Source organism: Bombus flavifrons, chromosome 11 (genome assembly GCF_040668555.2).
Source record: "Bombus flavifrons isolate JBK064 chromosome 11, iyBomFlav1_principal, whole genome shotgun sequence".
NCBI classification, from domain to species: domain Eukaryota; kingdom Metazoa; phylum Arthropoda; class Insecta; order Hymenoptera; family Apidae; genus Bombus; species Bombus flavifrons.
This window is the reverse complement of record NC_138452.1, coordinates 6,808,749-6,826,478: the sequence shown is the minus strand read 5'-3', so window position 1 is coordinate 6,826,478 and position 17,730 is coordinate 6,808,749. Positions and strand designations below refer to the sequence as shown.

The 17,730-nt window shown below is 44.6% G+C and overlaps 1 protein-coding gene across 4 annotated transcripts in view; it reads right to left on the bottom strand.

Moving 5' to 3' along the window:
• Nucleotides 1-17,730, bottom strand: part of LOC138184904 (Krueppel-like factor 6) — a 285,854-nt gene that overhangs the window by 13,495 nt on the left and 254,629 nt on the right. For all 4 annotated transcript variants that reach the window (XM_069123347.1, XM_069123348.1, XM_069123345.1 and 1 more), the window contains one exon: nt 794-1,103. In XM_069123347.1, the coding sequence (XP_068979448.1) occupies nt 794-1,103 (310 nt within the window). The remainder of the gene's footprint in view (nt 1-793; nt 1,104-17,730) is intronic.

Genomic DNA, 17,730 nt, shown 5'->3' with positions numbered 1-17,730 from the left:
CGTGACGCTCTGTATGAAATGAGGTTTGTTAGCGTGCACCCGGGTGTCACGAGATTACTATGTTTTCTAACGTCGGGTCTTTTCGCCGAGATCGGGCACAGAACGCTCGCTTGACAATGGAAAAGACACTCGCGAGCGCACGAGAGCAAATTAAACGAGATTTACAGCGGGTGCACGATCTCGTCCTATTAACCCTGGACGTGCTTGTACATTCGATGAAATATGACGGCACGTAACCATCGCATCGGCGCAGCGACCGACCGGCCGCGATATCCTGCTGTTTTCGACCGATTGTAAACTGATAATAAAGTCAGCCCTGGCTAGCCGGATGGCAGCCTATGTAAATCCTTTGTCGACTCCATTCAATGACGTAATTGACGCTTACGTTAGATTCTCAATCTATCCTACTCCGAACTGTCACGTATTTAAGGACTATTACCGATTTCTATGAAGCTTCGTGAATGTACAGTGTGCACAGACGTTCTTACGATGCGAGAAAAGATAGTAAATATCGCAACGTAATCTTTCCACTGGAATATAAAATTTGATCGGAACGCTTAATTTGCTTCAAACACGATACGGTCGACAATGTTGCTTCTAGGAATAAACCAGCAGTTGTATACTCCGAGTTCTACTTTTTTCTATAATAGAGCACATCCTGTTGCTCGTTTATAAGAATAAAAAAGCGTACATACGAAGGTGTATGCGCCCCCTGCTACACATCTGTCAAGAGCGTGGTAAAAATCGGCTCGTTCGCCGCGGTTACCGCGATACGATCGGTAAAAGTACTTACAGGGACGTTTCCTTTATCCTCTGTAACGCGAGTAGGGCCGCCGAGGGGGAAACGAAGACAGGATCGAGCGGTTCCATCATGCGGACCGACACGTCCCGCTCTCTGTCCCTTTCCCTGTCCCTTTGCCTCTCCCTATCGCGATCCCGTTCCTTTTCTCGATCCCGCGGCTCCCTCTCTCTGATCCCTGATTCTCTTTCTTGCTGCCGTTCCCTGTGCTCGTTCTCCGTGCTCCTCTCTCGCACCCTCTCGCGCTCTCGTTCCCGGTTTCTCTCCCACGCTGTTTCTCCCAGAGGCGGCAAAGGCGGCGACACTGTAAGAAAAAAAAGAACGATGGAATATTAATTAACCGGCCACTGGCGCAACATCGAACAACCTGAAACACTGGCTACCTTATAATCTCATTTATTTAAGAGTATTTCGTCATTTCATCGAGCTTTATGTACACGAAACGTCCAATGGATCGTTAATTCATTGGCCGACGCATAAATGTGGAAAATAGCTCGAGTTCGTTAGTGTTGCCCGTTAATTACTATATTTCGTGGAATCGTAGATTATCCAGCGAGTGACATATATGGTTCTAAGGAAACGATACCACTTTCAGTCAGAGAATAAAAGCACGCGTTTGGTATAGGATACCGCTCGGAGCTGTCGGATGCATCGAACGATCGAGGAAAACAACCAGTCGACCGTTATTAACGCCAGTTTTTTTCCACTTGTATATTTTATTTAAACGTGCGATTTATGCCGACGTGCCTCGGCACCCGTGCAACATTGTCGTAAATCTTCCGTTATAAACTCTGCTAATCTACAAGCCATGGGTTGCGGGCAATGTTTCCCGGGGTTGAAAGGAAATTTAGCTGAAAGTTCAATCGTTTCACAGGCCTACCGCGAACTACCTGCCGCAAAAACTGCGCTAATTACGATTGCTGCTACTTTTTGTCGCAACCCGTGTTTTATCTACCATCTATACTTTTCTTCTCGCCTTCCTTCTTGACCTAGCTCCACGAGCGTCTTTTATCTTTCCTCATCCCTTTTTCCCCTCTCCTCTTCGATCTATTTCTACTCACTTTTCTTCTCCTGCTTTGCCTCAGAACTAACTTTCACTCCCCATCGATTCTCTCTCGACCGCTCACCCACGTGGTCACATGCAAACTCGTCCGTGACATTACTGTTACTAATTAATACACAGCGAGGCCAATAGATTCGCGATCGATCGACGCTGCAATCTGGCTTGGAACGAGTGTGGAATATTGACACGGTGGTTTAACTTTTGACCGTGGTTCGTTGCTATCTGCGCGTCTTTCATTCGATTATCGAAGTCGCCGTTTCGATCGCCGCGTAATCGATGTAAAATTGTAATTTCCAAGGCTTACCTCGTTACGTGGTAATGGCTCGTTTGCTGGTAAATGCTGGTAATTAGTGCCGCGTAATTTCGAGTACACGAAATCGCCGCGGTATCGTTACTCGTTACTCGCAATTTGTTCCGGCGGAGAGAAAAAGTTCGCCTCCACGATCGGACACCATCGAACACGAGCAACATTAAGGTGGATTAACGCGGCTAAATGGCTGCTGCTATGTGTTTCTGTATGAGGCGTTTTACAATTTAATCAAGCTTCTTCTTTTCCCCTCCATTTCGATCTTTTTTTTCTTCCATCGCTATTCACGTTGTTGCCCCTTTCTCGATCCAACCACGTACTCGTACCTCCTACTTATTTCCAACGTGGTTAGCTTTATTTCATTAATTCGAGAAAGAAAGGAGCAAAAAAGAATTGAGAAATATTAATTATGATGAATTTTCTTCGAACAAATTATTTCAAACGCAAATACCAAAGTTCAGGGATCGACGTTCACCCCCTTCGGCTAAAAGCTACCAAGAACGATCGTACTCATATCGTTGACCTTTTACCTTATGCGATGCGCCGTAAATATTTCTTGGACATTTTTCTTGATTCCAAAATAATCACCAATGATAGCCAATCGAGAGTCCCGCTGAAATTAATGCCGCGACAAGTAGTATTCTGTCGTATTTAGAATCCGCGTAGCACGAATGTATACATCTTACAAGGAAGGAGCAGATCCATGTTCACCGACGGACGTTTTATGTTCTCGAAATCTTGTTCCTGGCGTAAAAATTTCGCTAGAGAATTCGATAAAATCGCACGAGTCACGGGACGCGTGTACGCAATTCGACGGAGCACGGATATATCGGGAAACCGGTTTCATTTGTCGTTTACCCGGTGGCTGACTCGAGAAAAAACGCAGAATGCTTTAAACGATACTGCCGACTACCGTAAAGTTTCAAATTTTATATTTTTTAATCGATGACAATCTCTTTATACAGTTCGGTCCTCGATTTTGATCTTTTCATAAGATAGGCCACTTTGGTTTCCTGGTTCTCGTAGAGATGAAGAAACCCGTGCGAGATAACGGGATTAAGAGGTAATCGATTTCGTTCGGTGGGAGAGACACGACGTGTTCGCGGCAGAGCGCGCGGTACAACGCGGAATATTGCGTAACGCACGCACGCACGCGAGTCCCTATCGTTGTTCGCCGTGAATCAACGACCTGGAGATTTATGCAAACGGCCGTTGTGGTTGCTCTGGTGCACGCCAGCTGGCCAGAAACGCGTTCGACCGAAGATGCATGAGTGGAAAACGAACGCGAACCCGTGTGCCCCCGCCTATGTTTCGTTGGTTTGATGGATCGTGGCGGAGATTGATTTTTAATTGAATCGCAGCCTCGTATTTCAGCTGACCGACCTTTGAATTCGAGACGTCGTAAATATTGGGATTGACACAGCACGCACGCCTCGCCGTGCCGCGCTCCAAAGCCGTTTCCCTTTTAGTATTCGAGAAGTCGCGAGTTACCGAGTCGAAAACGTCCAAGATGTTCTCGCGATAAGCGAATTAATCATTATAATCGCGTTACGCTCCCAGCGTAATACGTTCCTTTCGAAAGTTGCGGTCGTCTGTTCGATACGAGTAATAACGATGATCGTAATGCATGGCGGACGCGCGTTTCCAGGAACGTTTTTTCCGTGGTCCTGGAATTCAGCACGGAAAATTTTAGTATAAAAGTCAGCGTTACAGATACCATCTCCTGCCCTCGTGTTCTCCAGCCCTTATCGCTAGGGAAATCTCGGAAGAAGACTACGGCCAGGCCGATCGTCCAATCGTATCGAGTAATCATTATGAATACAGTCAGTCGAGCACGGAACGTGTACTCGCGCTAGCGAGCGCCACCACGGTATTATTAACCGTAATTTCTGTACGTTGCCAGTACGGGCGGTTTCGCTTAATTAGCTTCTGCTTCGGACACTTCTTTCCCCACCGATACGCGAGCTATTTCTCCCTCTCTGAATCTCTGTGTTCTGGACGTCTCGTTAGGGTTATTAACTCTTGCCGTGGCTCTGCTCGAGGTCTATGATCTTTGGTATCTAATGGAGCACGAAGTCGTCAGAACATTCTGACAGCGCTTGTCTAGCTCTTTAACCCGTGTCCGATTCTTCCTGCTTCGTTGTCCTTCTTCCAATCGTTACGTGCCGTCGTTCCTTAGTCAAAGTCGTGATAAGAATCCTGAACCTTCTGAAAAATCGTTGGAAAATCTTCCTCTTTCCTATACACAACGTCTCCCTCGATACAAACTTTGCTCTTCTTCCATCGCCTATGCCGAGTTAACCCCGAGAATTACCGGTAATAACGCGGTTTTATCACGTCTCGCCTTCCTATTCGTTGCATCTTCCCACCCTTCTCCGCGTCTTCGTTACTCCACGTTTTCCTCTTGCTTCCTTCCCTTGCGTTTGCGAGCACCTTTCTCTCGAGCGCACACGTTTCAAAGACTTTCATGACCCGGCGAGTCTACAGTCAAGGGGGTAATTGATAATGTTAAACGCGGGGTTAATCCGCCGATTTATGGGCAGAGTTTGTACCGTGGATTTTTCGAATCTGCCAAATTGAGGGATAATAGGCGGACATTAATGCCCTGCTGCCAGCAATCGAACAGAGCGAGGCGGTAAAGAGAGATAAGTGGAAATCGCCGGTGGCGAACAAACCGTATTCGATTAATTCACTGGCAAAGTCGCTTCGCAACTTCGTAGTCGTAGTCTGGAAAATTAATGCAATCGTTCGAACAGGAATTGCCACTGTACTGCCACCGTTCAATTTTCACAACTTCGTGAAAATCACTTATCTGAAGCTTGTATACGTTCAAATGCAGCAAGTGGCGTCGGTTCCGCAATTTTTCATTTTTTTTTTCTTAAAAATCACTCGATTGAAATATTCTCTCTTTTAACTTGAATGTCATGTCTGTCTTGAATGTCATCTTTTGAGCGACGAACGGCGCCAAAATCTTCCACATAAGAGATCTTGCGTTACGAGATCTTTATCGCGCCTTTCTAAAATAATCAACTAGAAAATTCATCAATCCCCAGAGGTGGTCAGGTCGAGGCTATCAGAAATGCTATCAGCAGGAAGCGTTCCGCCATCATTTACGCGAATTCAAAGCGGCAAAGACAGCGGCACAATGGCCAGCTGATTGACAATCATTAAACGCGCTTCGATCAATTAATCAATATTAATTACGGAAAAAAGTGGTGCTCGTATTGAAATGATAACCCGGTGTTCGAGTTCAGCCCGGTTCCGTCCAATGATGAATCGTGTTTCGTTCGCGGTAACCTGTCGTGCAGCATCATCGATTATCATATATTGTACGATCAGCCGGACGTAAGCTGTGGTGCACGGAGAAATATGCGCGAACCATTCTCTTGAATACGCGTGCACGAATACGAGCTAGGTGGGTGGACATGCCACCCGCATCGCGGAACTCGTTAGACGCGAGTTTTCAATTAAGTTTCCGGTTTCGCGCGGCGAAACAGAGATTAGCCGATGACCCCTCTTGTACCAATTAATCGTAGATTAAGATTTTTTCACCGGGCTGCATTCGAATTTATCGACGTTCTCTCACACGCGGACGCGCAGTGAAGTTTACGATAAAATTAAATGTAGCCCATCTGCGTAGCAGACACATTGTCAACGGTAATAGCGCGATTAACTTGGTGTGTATCTGGAGAAATATGTCTGGACGAACATCAGATTGTTCGAAAAGTTCGTAGCGTTTGTGACGATTCAGACAATAACAATAGGTTTCATTATATATTTAACTCGAGTGAAAGAAGATCGCTTATAACGACTGCGTAACAAATAAGAAAATGTGCATGATACAAATAAAAACTGTTCTGGATTTAAAAGAGAGTCATTTAGAAATTATCTGTAATGAGAGTGTCGTTTTAAAGTAAAATAACGTTAAATGAGAAAGTGTTGTACATTAATTAGAGCGTTTTATCGAATCTACTGTTTGCAGCGGAGAAAAGAGATGTTACGGTGGTTTAAGATTCTTCCTAAGAAAATGACAATTTGTTAGAAATTAAAGCACTCAGGGTATAATTAGTTCTTTATGCAGGGATGGGTTATATCGATGCCGGAGGTTCGTAAATTCGGAGGTAGAAGCTGTACGATGGCCTTTAATTGAACCGCGTAACAGCGGGCGAAGCAGAAACGTAAAGGAATGCATAATAAAATCATACACGCCCAGAAAGGGGCGATTATCTCTTCGCCGAGCGTTGCATTAACGTGTCTTTATTATAATTAACCGCCGCCTGGCGCACGCTAATTGACAAAGGCGTGATTATACCACTACGGTGAAAGTAACGCGGAAACGGAGCTCGTGCATGCCGATTCGTATACGGTCGACGTCGAAACGAGCACACGCGGCGCTTGAATTTCGAAGGTTCACGATATATGAAACTTTATTACAGGACAATCCCGGTCATTTAAGCAATACCCGTTATAAAGCAAAACCCATTGAATTATTCCATTTATGCCCCTCCTTTAAATTTACCATCTACGATTCAGAGGTACAGTAATCGTCGCCGTTGATTTATCATTGTAAATGTTTAACTTTTACGCGGCTTAAATACTGTCTTTTCGAAATTCATATCGCTCGAAAAAAAAATCATGTAAGATATGTGATATTAACGAACAGCTGCGGCACAAATATCGCCAGTCCCTACGTATTCTAACGTTTCTTTCCAAAACGCAATTTAGGGAAGATATATGTTAAAATTACTGATTCAAAGGCGGGATATAATATTCGACGCGCGGTGTTCAATTTGCAAGTGGGGACGAAAGTGTCGAATTCGGAGGCACCTTAAACGACGATATTGCCCCTCGTCAGATCGTAAACGTCTGTTAAACGACCAGGTCTCGGAAGGGAGAGAGCGCCAGAGCGAAGCGTTTTGCGGGTGAAATCGCTCGCGGCTAGCTTCGAATTGTTCCACCCACGCCACGTGATCTCTTACGAAGTCTTCTCGCCGATGAGCGAGCAGGAACAGAGCGGAGAAGACGCGGACGCGTCGCGACGATCGAGCCAACAGAGATCAAAGGCCTATACGAAAAAGCGGGAAACAAGATATGGCTCTTTGTAATTACAGAGGACCGAAAAAGTTTCGGATAACAAATCGACGCCTTTCACAATGTTGCATTGCGAAGCTTTACTGGCATTACAGGCCTTCTGTCCTGGTACCTTCCAGGCTCCAAATGAATTATGCGTTTGCGATCGAACGTTCGAAAGTTAAAGTAACGTCTTACTCGAATCGCCGAGCCGTAGGTCTCCCCTGTGATTATCAGACCCGGTAGAACCAGGAGTGAGACTTTCGAGCTTCGTATATCGCGGTTCCGTAATCGGATGCTCGTGAATCGGTACATTTTATGGAGCCACGGTCAGCTCGCAAAAGGTATCGCCGGGGATTTAGTTGCACATGATCAAAGAGGCAGTTGCAACGTCAAATTTCATCATTACCACGCTTTTGCCTTATTATTTCTACGTATCAGAAGTGATTTAAGTAATGTCGGGTTTGTGTTGTTTACTGCTCCCAACATTTACATTTTAATGTTCGTCAAGAAGGTTCAATTTATAGCGAAGAGGTACGGTCCACCGTGGACGAGGTTCAGAAGGAACACTTATTCCTCTTGATCACCGTCTTCTCTAGTACGTGTCGACTCTTGATAACAGGAATTATACCGCGCCCTTGCTATAAAAACGACGCAACATGTTTTTCGACTTGTCACTGTGACAAAATCCTTCAAAGTATTTTCTATTACGAAGTGTGAATGATTAAAACGGTGCTCGACGCTACTTTACTCTCTTATCAATTTACTTTGTCACGGATTTCCTTAATCGAAGCTTCTATTAAATAATCAGGAACCACGACGAGAATTCATGGACGACTGAAATATTATCGATGGAGTAGAAACTTATGCGAACTCGTCTAGACTACTCGGAAACGGGCACGTTGAAGAGTACCGAAGACAGGCTCGACAGTGGGACTCGCGATCTTTATTGCATTATCGACAGAACCGTCGGGTCCGCGATCGTTAGGTGAAAATGATCGTTAGCGGCGTAGCATTCACGCTGGCTACGACGATGAATCTTCCTCGTCATCCGGCCTAGACGTTCGTCGCGGATCTGTCCGCTTCGGCTCCACTTCAGCCCGGCGAAGGTGTATAAATTGTCGAAGGCTAGCGCGGGACGCGAAGGTGCCGATACTCGATAAATCTATCCGGTCCGTGATAGACGAGCCGAGGTGCAGGTTGGCCTGACCGCGCCAAGCCGTGTGCAGCCGCAACGATGCACCTCTCCTCTGGAGGCTAGATGCACATGCACGATGCGTCTCCCGATGCACCTTCACCTGTGATCTCTCGCGGATGAGCGCGGTGAACGACAGCACGTCGTGCCTCCCCCTGTCCCCCTACTTTCCTCTTCGCCTCAACTGCAACCTTCGCGTCCGATCGTTCCGTTTCTTTAATTGCCCCGTTTCTCTTTCGTAATTTCGCGTTCTCACACGACGAGCGAGTTTCGATCTGCGTATTTAGTCATTTTCTGTTCTTGTGACGAGTCTATGTTAGATAAGCGTAATTTAGATAGAGAAATTCAAACGATCCGTGAGACGTCATTGTCGTAAGTAGCAACGAAGAATTTCTTTATGTAAGTGATTTTGAAGCTCGTTGTTTAGCTGGAAACCGTTACGTCGCGATTACACTGGTTCGCAACGTTACACACGAAGATGCATCGACAGATAGCAAGCAGATGACGGCAGGATTAAATTGAGGTGGAAAGATAGCGGTAATATTTCTATGACGTTTCGAAGCTTGGTTTCATAGGCTGCATCGATTGGGCGCCTCAGTACTGGGACATAAAGTATCTCATGCACATTTATCTCGCTCGTGAATCCAACCATTCATAGCGTGCAACGAGATTCTATATCGTTCTAATCGTCCTCTAATCAAAGATTAAAATCTCCCGTCGCTTCTTCTTAAAAAAAACCAATCAGTAAAGCATAAGAAACCACGTTTGCTTGTATTAATACTTTAACGACAGAGCATCCCAACTAAAATTTATGGCGCACGTCAGTTGAAGTTCTATAAAAAAATAAACACATGTCGAAAAAAGTGAACGAAATAAATATCATCGTACATTGTAATCTATGAATCATCTAGTATTTAGTGAAAAATGTCCCGTCGAGATACTGTTAATAAAAAGCTCTTCAAGCCCGCTTTCCATCGTGCAAATTAACATTGATCGAGCATTCAGAGCGACACAATGGTGCTGAAGGTGACACGCGACAACCGGTCGATGCATAGGTAGCGCTGCTTTGGAAAAGGTCAGCCACGGCGACGTTGAGCGTCGCTGTCGAGCATTGTCACAGGTGTTTAACCTTCGCGAGAACGGGCTCAGGTGTGTTTCACCTGCGCCCAAGCGAGCAAGTAAGCAAGCACGCGCTCGTACGTACGCGATCTTCGCCAGCCAGTCGATAAATTCCGCATTTTTCCGTTTCCTGTTCTTTCTGTGCTTCCAACTAGAACCTCGATGCCTAGAATCATCATCTTGCAGGACGAACCTTGCTCTTTTTCCTCTTCCACCTTTTTTGCCTTCGCTCCGCCGCTTCCCCTTCGTCTTCTTTTTCATTCATTTCTTTTTTTTCCGTTTTGCGGCATGACGCTTAATTCGTATCGCGAAGTACAGCCACGGCAGGGAGAGAAGGACTGCGATTACAAGGATAATAAATTAACGCACACGACCTTATCGAGCCGTATAATTCATCACAGGCTTACGTGCCTGCTCGCGTAGGCTAAAGTACGTGTACGCCGAGGCAGACCCGTGTGATCCTGCTTTTGCACATTAACCTCGTAAAACTCTGACGGCGGTTCGACCTCTACACCTGTGCAACGATCGTAGGTCCGCGCGATGTGAAAGTTCGGTGCATACGGAGAGAACCACGGCGACGAAAAAGTGCGCTCGTTAACCGAGCGTTATCGTCGGCCCTCGTTAACGATGAACTCAGTCTGAATCCTGGAATTTTTCTCGGATTATTAGAGGGAGCTGAATCGAGCCTCGCCGCACCTCAAACTACCTCAATGGAGATTCTGAATTTCGTGGAACATGACGTGGATAGATCGGAGGGTATGTTCGCGGTTTGTGCGAAGAGGTTAATCCTTCTTCAGTCGCGAAATAGATCGACCATTTTCAAGCAGTGAATTATTTCCCTTCGAGAGAACGTTAGTGAAATACTCGTGAATTTCGAAACGAAATGTTGACCTCCTACAACGATAAAATGTTACTTTTATTGTAATGAAAAGTTATCACATGGATTGTAAACGGCCGATTGCACACTCGATTCAAGGAAGAAACGAAAGCTAACTGCTAATAACTGTACTATGTTCTTAGAGCACCTATTGTTTTGATGTACATACATTTCCGCGAGGTAATTGAAAAAATTCGGAAAATCGGGCTATTGGGAGTAGCATTGACAGTCGAGCAACATCTTGATAGCGTGTCCGCAAACATAGGACTTGGGATAGTATTATGCGAACTATAACGGGTGGCCAACGCGGCGGTACGAAGTAAATACGGTTCATCTTGATCAGACGCCAGGCAATAACGCCAAAGCAGTACGAAACCTCGAAGTTAACGATTCGAGAGGGAAATAACGAGGGCCCCGGTCCACCAATGGACAGCAGCTGCCATTATCTCCAAAAATAGAAGTAACCCTGTACGCGCAATCGTGGCTACATTCGCTATATCCGAGGTTCATTAAACGTTCGCAAAAATATCGATCAACATCGATCGATTTCCCTTCTTTTTGCCTCTGCTAAACCTCGGATATGTCCTGGACGAATTTCTTATTAGCCGAGCGCCGGGCAAACCGAGCTGTTTACTCCGAAATAACCGAACGTTCCACCTCGTAATAGCTTCGTTAGAATCAATTAGACAGCTGTTTCCACTGGCTAATCGACAAACCGATTACGCGACTGACCCTCGACTGTCCACCGGATCGATGTTTCGCGGTTTTTGAAGCGCGTTAAGAATACGATACGCTTGAGTTCGCAATAATTGTGCGCGAGGTCTCGAACAGGGTGTCGAGCTGAACTTAGCTTTTCTCGTCGCCATTTAAGGTGATGCCGGAAACGAGGAATTGCATAATTTTTGCAAACGACCTGTCGATTTCTTGGCTCGCGTCTATTCGCATTTATACACGAACGTTAACGTTAACGAGGTGTGCAATACGGACGAAGGATAATTAATTAAAGGCGGTTACACCGGACACTTTTCTTAATAAGATCTGTCGCGCCGCTCTGGTTTGTCACGCGTTAAACATTCGTTCCAACGCGTCACACCTTCGGGCTGAAAGCCTTAATCGACTTCCTTCTCGCCTTCCCGTGAACATGATCTAATTTTACGCGTGTTCCTGCGTACCGAAGGACTCGTACTCGTACTCGCAATAATTGCACGGTCACGGGCCTGTTCCGTAATTTATGCGGACACGGGAATTCATGTGTTTACGTTTACTCGTTACTTTGTAATCTGCGTGGTCGCTTTCGCGATGCTTCGGGGCCTTGCAACGTTCGTACAACATCGTCTAAATAGAAATTCTGAATGTTGGGGTTACGTAATGGGCAAGTCGTGCTGCGGGCAACCTCTCCAGGCAAACATGCAATGCAGAGGCGAGGAATCCCTTAACGAATAATTTTCTTGAATTTCCACATGCGAATTGTAGAGCAGACAGATTTTAGATTCGAGCGTTTCTAGACTACTTTCCTTAAAAAATCGAATATTTCAAGAAGAAATATTTAAAAATAGGCAAGTTTTCGTTTGGAGAGATAAATTTTATTACCGAACGAATTAACTATTAATGAATTTAATGTAAATTACGCCACTTCCCTCGTACGACACCGAAACGACGCGAACATCGCGCAATTCAATTTCACGAAAGGAGAGAAACTACGGTGGAACAAAGATGAACCGTGTTGGTACTCGCTGGTTAGATGCGCGCGTTTCCTGGTTAAATCGCGGCACGAATAAGAGATCCCATTACACGTGGTGCATTAACAAATCACGGCAACCGATAATCCGTTTCGACCTTCGTCCGCAACCTGCAAGATTGTTGTTGCAGGCCGGCGCGAGCGGCCGTGCGCTGAAGCCGTATCTTCGAGCCGCGGAATACATTATCCCGAAGATTAGTGTGCGAACGATACAAGAAAAGGCATCCACAACACCAATGGGGGTCCAAGTGAACGCGCCGCGAACACATCCTCGCGATTGCACGAGCGCGCGAGCGCATCTACCGCTGTTCAATTTACGATTGAACGTGACGGCAGAGCGTTTACGAACTTAGTAGAATCTTTAACAATTTCGCGATTTTTGATGTTAACGCTTACCTTACGATTTATTGCGTTTACGATAAAAACGAAAGATTTATTTTATAACATACTTTGAAATATTTTACTTGTTGCTTTCAATTCCGAGAACTTTCGATAGTTTATTTTGGTTACACGGGACTTGCGTACGATTACAAGCAATTACCGCGAAATATTACTTTGAAAAAAGATTGCGTCGTACGCCTAAAAAGGGCCGAGGTGGTTAACTTACATCGCGTAAATATGATATTGCATTTTAATTTAAGGAAATTCCGGCAAGAAACGTTCCGGCAAGAAAATTGGGATTTCGAGGTAATAACCTCTGGAATCGATTTATCGGTAACACGATACTATTCGCGCAAGCGATCCTCGGTGAAAATTCGACGGTAGTTTCTCTTATATTTCGCGGCGCATTACGAATTTCATTCGTGAAAGTATAAAATTGCGCCCACGATCGTACTCGGGAATTGCTCTTTTCCAATCGAGCATTAAACCTTTCGCAGCGTTTAAAACGAAAGGTAGCCGCGTCCGCCGGTTCGTTCGTCCCGAATATCGTAAAACCAGCTGTAAAGGGTGCTGAAGCGCAAGTTAAACAACTATCCATACATATCGTAAAGCGTTGTTATTGTGAGCAGCGTGTAACGTTACGAGCCGTCACGGGGAACTATACGTATAGTAAACTCATAGCCATACGCCAACAATAGTGCCGTGCGAATCGTTGACGTCGATGATCCTCATCCAATGGCGAACCAAACACTTGTCAGCGTCAAAAACATTGTCAACAAAATGATTGTTTGCCATATGAGGATATTAGAAGTACATGCTTCCGATATTACGAAATTTCTATAATTCATATGTCATTAATTCATTGATCGATTAATTCAATTTTAATTAATTCAATTTACAAATAAATACAATTTTGATAAAAGCTTGATTTTTCTGTAAAATTCTGTTAGAACGCAAGCAAATCGGAGCTACGCTTCTCCAAGGTAACGATGATATTTAATAATTCTATTCTATTTGCAGTATCACTATTCTTCGTTTCAAGAACATCGATCAAAACGTGAACAGATTTACAGACACGAACACTTGGCGGAGTTATTGGGAATAGAGTTTCGAGGTCGAGTCATCTAATCCGAAGTCGCGTAGTCGCGGTCGATTCATGATTAAATAAATGTCAATAGCGAGGAAAGATAGACAGCGCGTCGACGAACCAAACGGAAGCAGTAACGTATAAAGAATTTTTATTTAAACGCGTAGGTATTAACATAATAATAGCGTAATAATAAACGTAACAGAAAAGCAACGTTATTGCGAGCAGTATCGATTTACCATTATTCTATTAAGACATAAAATCGCGAGATGTAGAAATCATCGATTCGTCGAAGCTCGGTCGATTTCCACGGACAACGAAGTCATAAGTTAGGCTACGACTTTTATACCTGGGACCTTGAAACCGGGGACAGGCAAACATCTCTGTGCCGCGATCGATCACAATTGCACAATCGATAACTGGTAAACGCCTGGGACCTTTTCAATTATTCCTTCTACCCTATGGTCGCGGTTAAGCCGTTCGTTTAGTAATCGCGATTGCAATTTTATATCGACGATTCGATCGATGGTGGAACAAGGAGAAACAATAACGGGAATATAATGGACGGAACGAGCGATCTCCATAGTGGAAGTAGAAGAAAAAGCGAAAGAAGTTGGACTAGTCGAGTGGTCATTCGATACGACACCGAACGACTCGTGGTAGACGCGTTAAATGAACTTATCTTCCGTTGCCACGAGAAAATTAAGTCGACTCTAAATTAGCTGGAGGACTCGCCGGGTATAAATCCGGCAATGAAAGCCAACAAGCAAAAGGGTTGCAGGTTGTGCCGGTGTGTGCTCCGTAGGATTTCCTCCGATGCTCACGGCATTGCTACAACGGTATCCCTTTCATTGCATCCTCTCCATTATACGCTGCTTATAGCACGTAATCTCGGTCGCATCTCTGATTTCAATCTGGCCGCTTACAACGCACCGCGCGCGACCGATCTACAAATCAGCCTCGTTTTCTTTTCTCCCTCGAGTAGGATCTGCGTGAATCGTGAACGTACGCGGATATGTACATACGTTAGTTGGTACGTACATACGCACATATGCATGCGGATACACGGGGGTTGCGCAATCCGAGTATTATACGGCGAATACCCGCGAGCCCGCCGCCCCAGGCTCCTTCTCGCGCTTCTCGTATACGCGTCAGCCTCACCGAGTATAAACAATGGACCTAAAATTGTCTGACGCCGACAGTTATTATAGTCCTGCCCAGGAAACGACGAAAACGTTTGCACGCGGGCTATCGCTCGTCCCAGGGATAAGGGACACTCGTTCAGCTCGTATCGTATTTTTGCGAAGGCAGTATCTTTGAGGGAAGATCGACGATGAACGCGTTCGCTCTGCCGGATTCTGTGCACGAGATGATCGACGGGGTGATTCTGTTTAATGGACGACGTTTGTCTCGACCGTAACCGATTCAATTACGTTGCTTTTCTTTTGACCAAGACAATGGCGAATGGAAAGAAGATGAAAATATGGGAATAAACGATCTTAGGTGGAAATACAGGTTTGTAAGAAAAATACGATGACGATACAAGCTTTTATCAATTTTGGAATATTTTCGTTGAGTATAATAGTACGAAATTTTATATAAAGACAGTTTTAATGGTAAAGATGGCAATAAAGCGTAGTTGTTAGCCGCGTTTTCGTAAGAAGCTGTAGAAGGGTAAATGTAACGGTTCGACGTTTGAGGATCGAAGAGCATACAGCCTTTTTCTCGTGATTTTTAACGCAAACGAACCACACATTCGAATTTTGCAATTGCGTCCAATGGTCTGAGAACGAAACGTTCGGATCAACGATTCGCAACTCCCACGAGACTCGCGCCGTGTATACGATTATCCATAGATGGTCAAATATTGCAGCTCCTAGTACAACTAATTCGACGAAATTCATTAACCGCTAAAGCGCCAACGCGCTTCTTGATCCTCTGTAGCCTGTGATCCTCTGAATCTATTCTTGAACGCAACTCAGACTTCTCAACGAGAGTATCCATCGAGTAATCTCGATTATAATATCTGTTGGGTTAAACCGACATAGGAGCTGTAATTGTGGAATGGTAGAGGAATAGGTGTGTAATCAGGCGTGAAGAAGGAATTTTTCCAGGGGATCGTACGATGATTCCTCGAACTGTGACTAATGTCCTTCTCTGGCTTATACAAAGAAAGAACCGGGCTTCTACGTTACAGAACAGAGAGGAGCGACGATGTCCTTCGAAGGATTTTTCACGTGCAGCCGACACAATGTAAGGCGATACGATAACCATATTGCACAAGAGCGGTCTAACCGGCTGAAGGCCGAGGCGTTACTTGATTTCCAAGCTTATTTCCCGTAAATGGAAATAATCGAGTCGCGCACAATCTTGACTATACCTCGAGCTTCCCACGTTTCCAGATTCATCGAATTCCATCCTGCTGATGTTATGAAAACTTTACGATCGTTTATACGCAGTTGTCGTATTTATCTGATATTTATAATTCACCTTCGTGATAATTGTGGTTTTCGAATCGATGTCGGATGAATCAGGATAGTTCGTTTTCGATTGGAGATAAAATTTCGTGTTGGAATAAACGAAATTGCGTCATCATTTAAAATATCCTTCCTCTATGTTAAGTTTAAGGGCAACAATTAATATTTCACTTTGTACCAACTTGTAATTTCCTTGTTTCTTTTAAAGTTTATTTATACAAGTACTCGACTACAATGAGGTACTAACGAATACTACTATCAACACAACACGCTTTTTCTCTCGGACATCATTTCCATCGATTTTCTCCTTGTGTAAGAAACGTTTCACCTTTATGAGATACCATTACTTGCCAGGCGATGCACCAGGAAGACATCGTTTTCCAGGAAATAGAATACCGCGTTTTTCGAATGTTTTCGATCTTCCCACGCTCGACGACTCATTAAAGAAGAGAGAAAAAAGGGAGGACTCGTTGGCTCGCGAACAATTCACCGGCGGTACCAAACGGCGATCGAGACGGTGCGGCGACCGCGTGAAACGCGCGCCGCGTAAAACACTATAAATCATCGAGCACATTTCCGTTAGCGTTAATGGTACGGGTGGTTCATTAAATTCCACGATTTACGCTTTAACGACAAGCCAAGTGCCCGATCCACTCGCGAATAATGCTCCCGTTTACTGCGTCATTATCGCGATTTTTACTCGGCCGATCGAGGTGCGAAATGGCAAATTAATTTCAATCGTGCCTCTTACGAAACACACAGACGAGTCTTCTTTCATACCACGGAGAAAAATGAAAGTAGAATATCCATCGTATACGTATCGTGCCTTTTTTGTACCTTGAAATCGCGACCGTTTTTCTCGATTCGTTTTATTCCATCATCTTTTACCAGCCACGTCGCAATGAATTTCGTGATGATTTAATGTTAACGATATTTAAAGAAATCGAGAGGCAGTCGAACAAAGAGAAGGTAGAAACGCGTTAACTTGTCCTTAATTGAGATCGATTTATGGAGGATGAAAGGACGGAGACTGTTAAAATATTAATTCGTTCGATGTGCTTCGAGTTTGTGTACGAGGGGTATCGGACGCGTACGGAACGGTGCGATTCCCTAGACACGATTTGTCAATCTACGTCCATTACATCAGCCAGGGGAGACAGTTTGCGATCGTGACGAATGCGACCGGCTGGAAGAAAAGTACGAGAGGATTGCGAAGAGCTTGCGCAGCCTCTTCGAGAAAGGGGGTCTCCGAGCGAATTGCCAGAAGACGCGTGCTTGTGACAATATTGCAACATTCTTTATAGAAATACACTCGAAACTTACCGTTCTTCATCTCTTGTGAAATTCGATAAATATAACGATTTTTACATCCAGTTGTTAAAATTCAACTATTTTACAACTGTTGTACCATGGTGTTGAAGTGGATTTCAATTTGGTCACAGTCGTGGGATTTAGACAATGGCTCCATTATCTAAATGCTTGTTTTCTTGTAACTCGAGCGATGGGCGCTTTCCCACGATCCACTATTGTCATTATTCTTATCCTTTTTCTCAAGTTCAACTGAATTTTTTGATCCGTGAATATTTTCTCTACGATATAATCACTTCGAGGAAATAC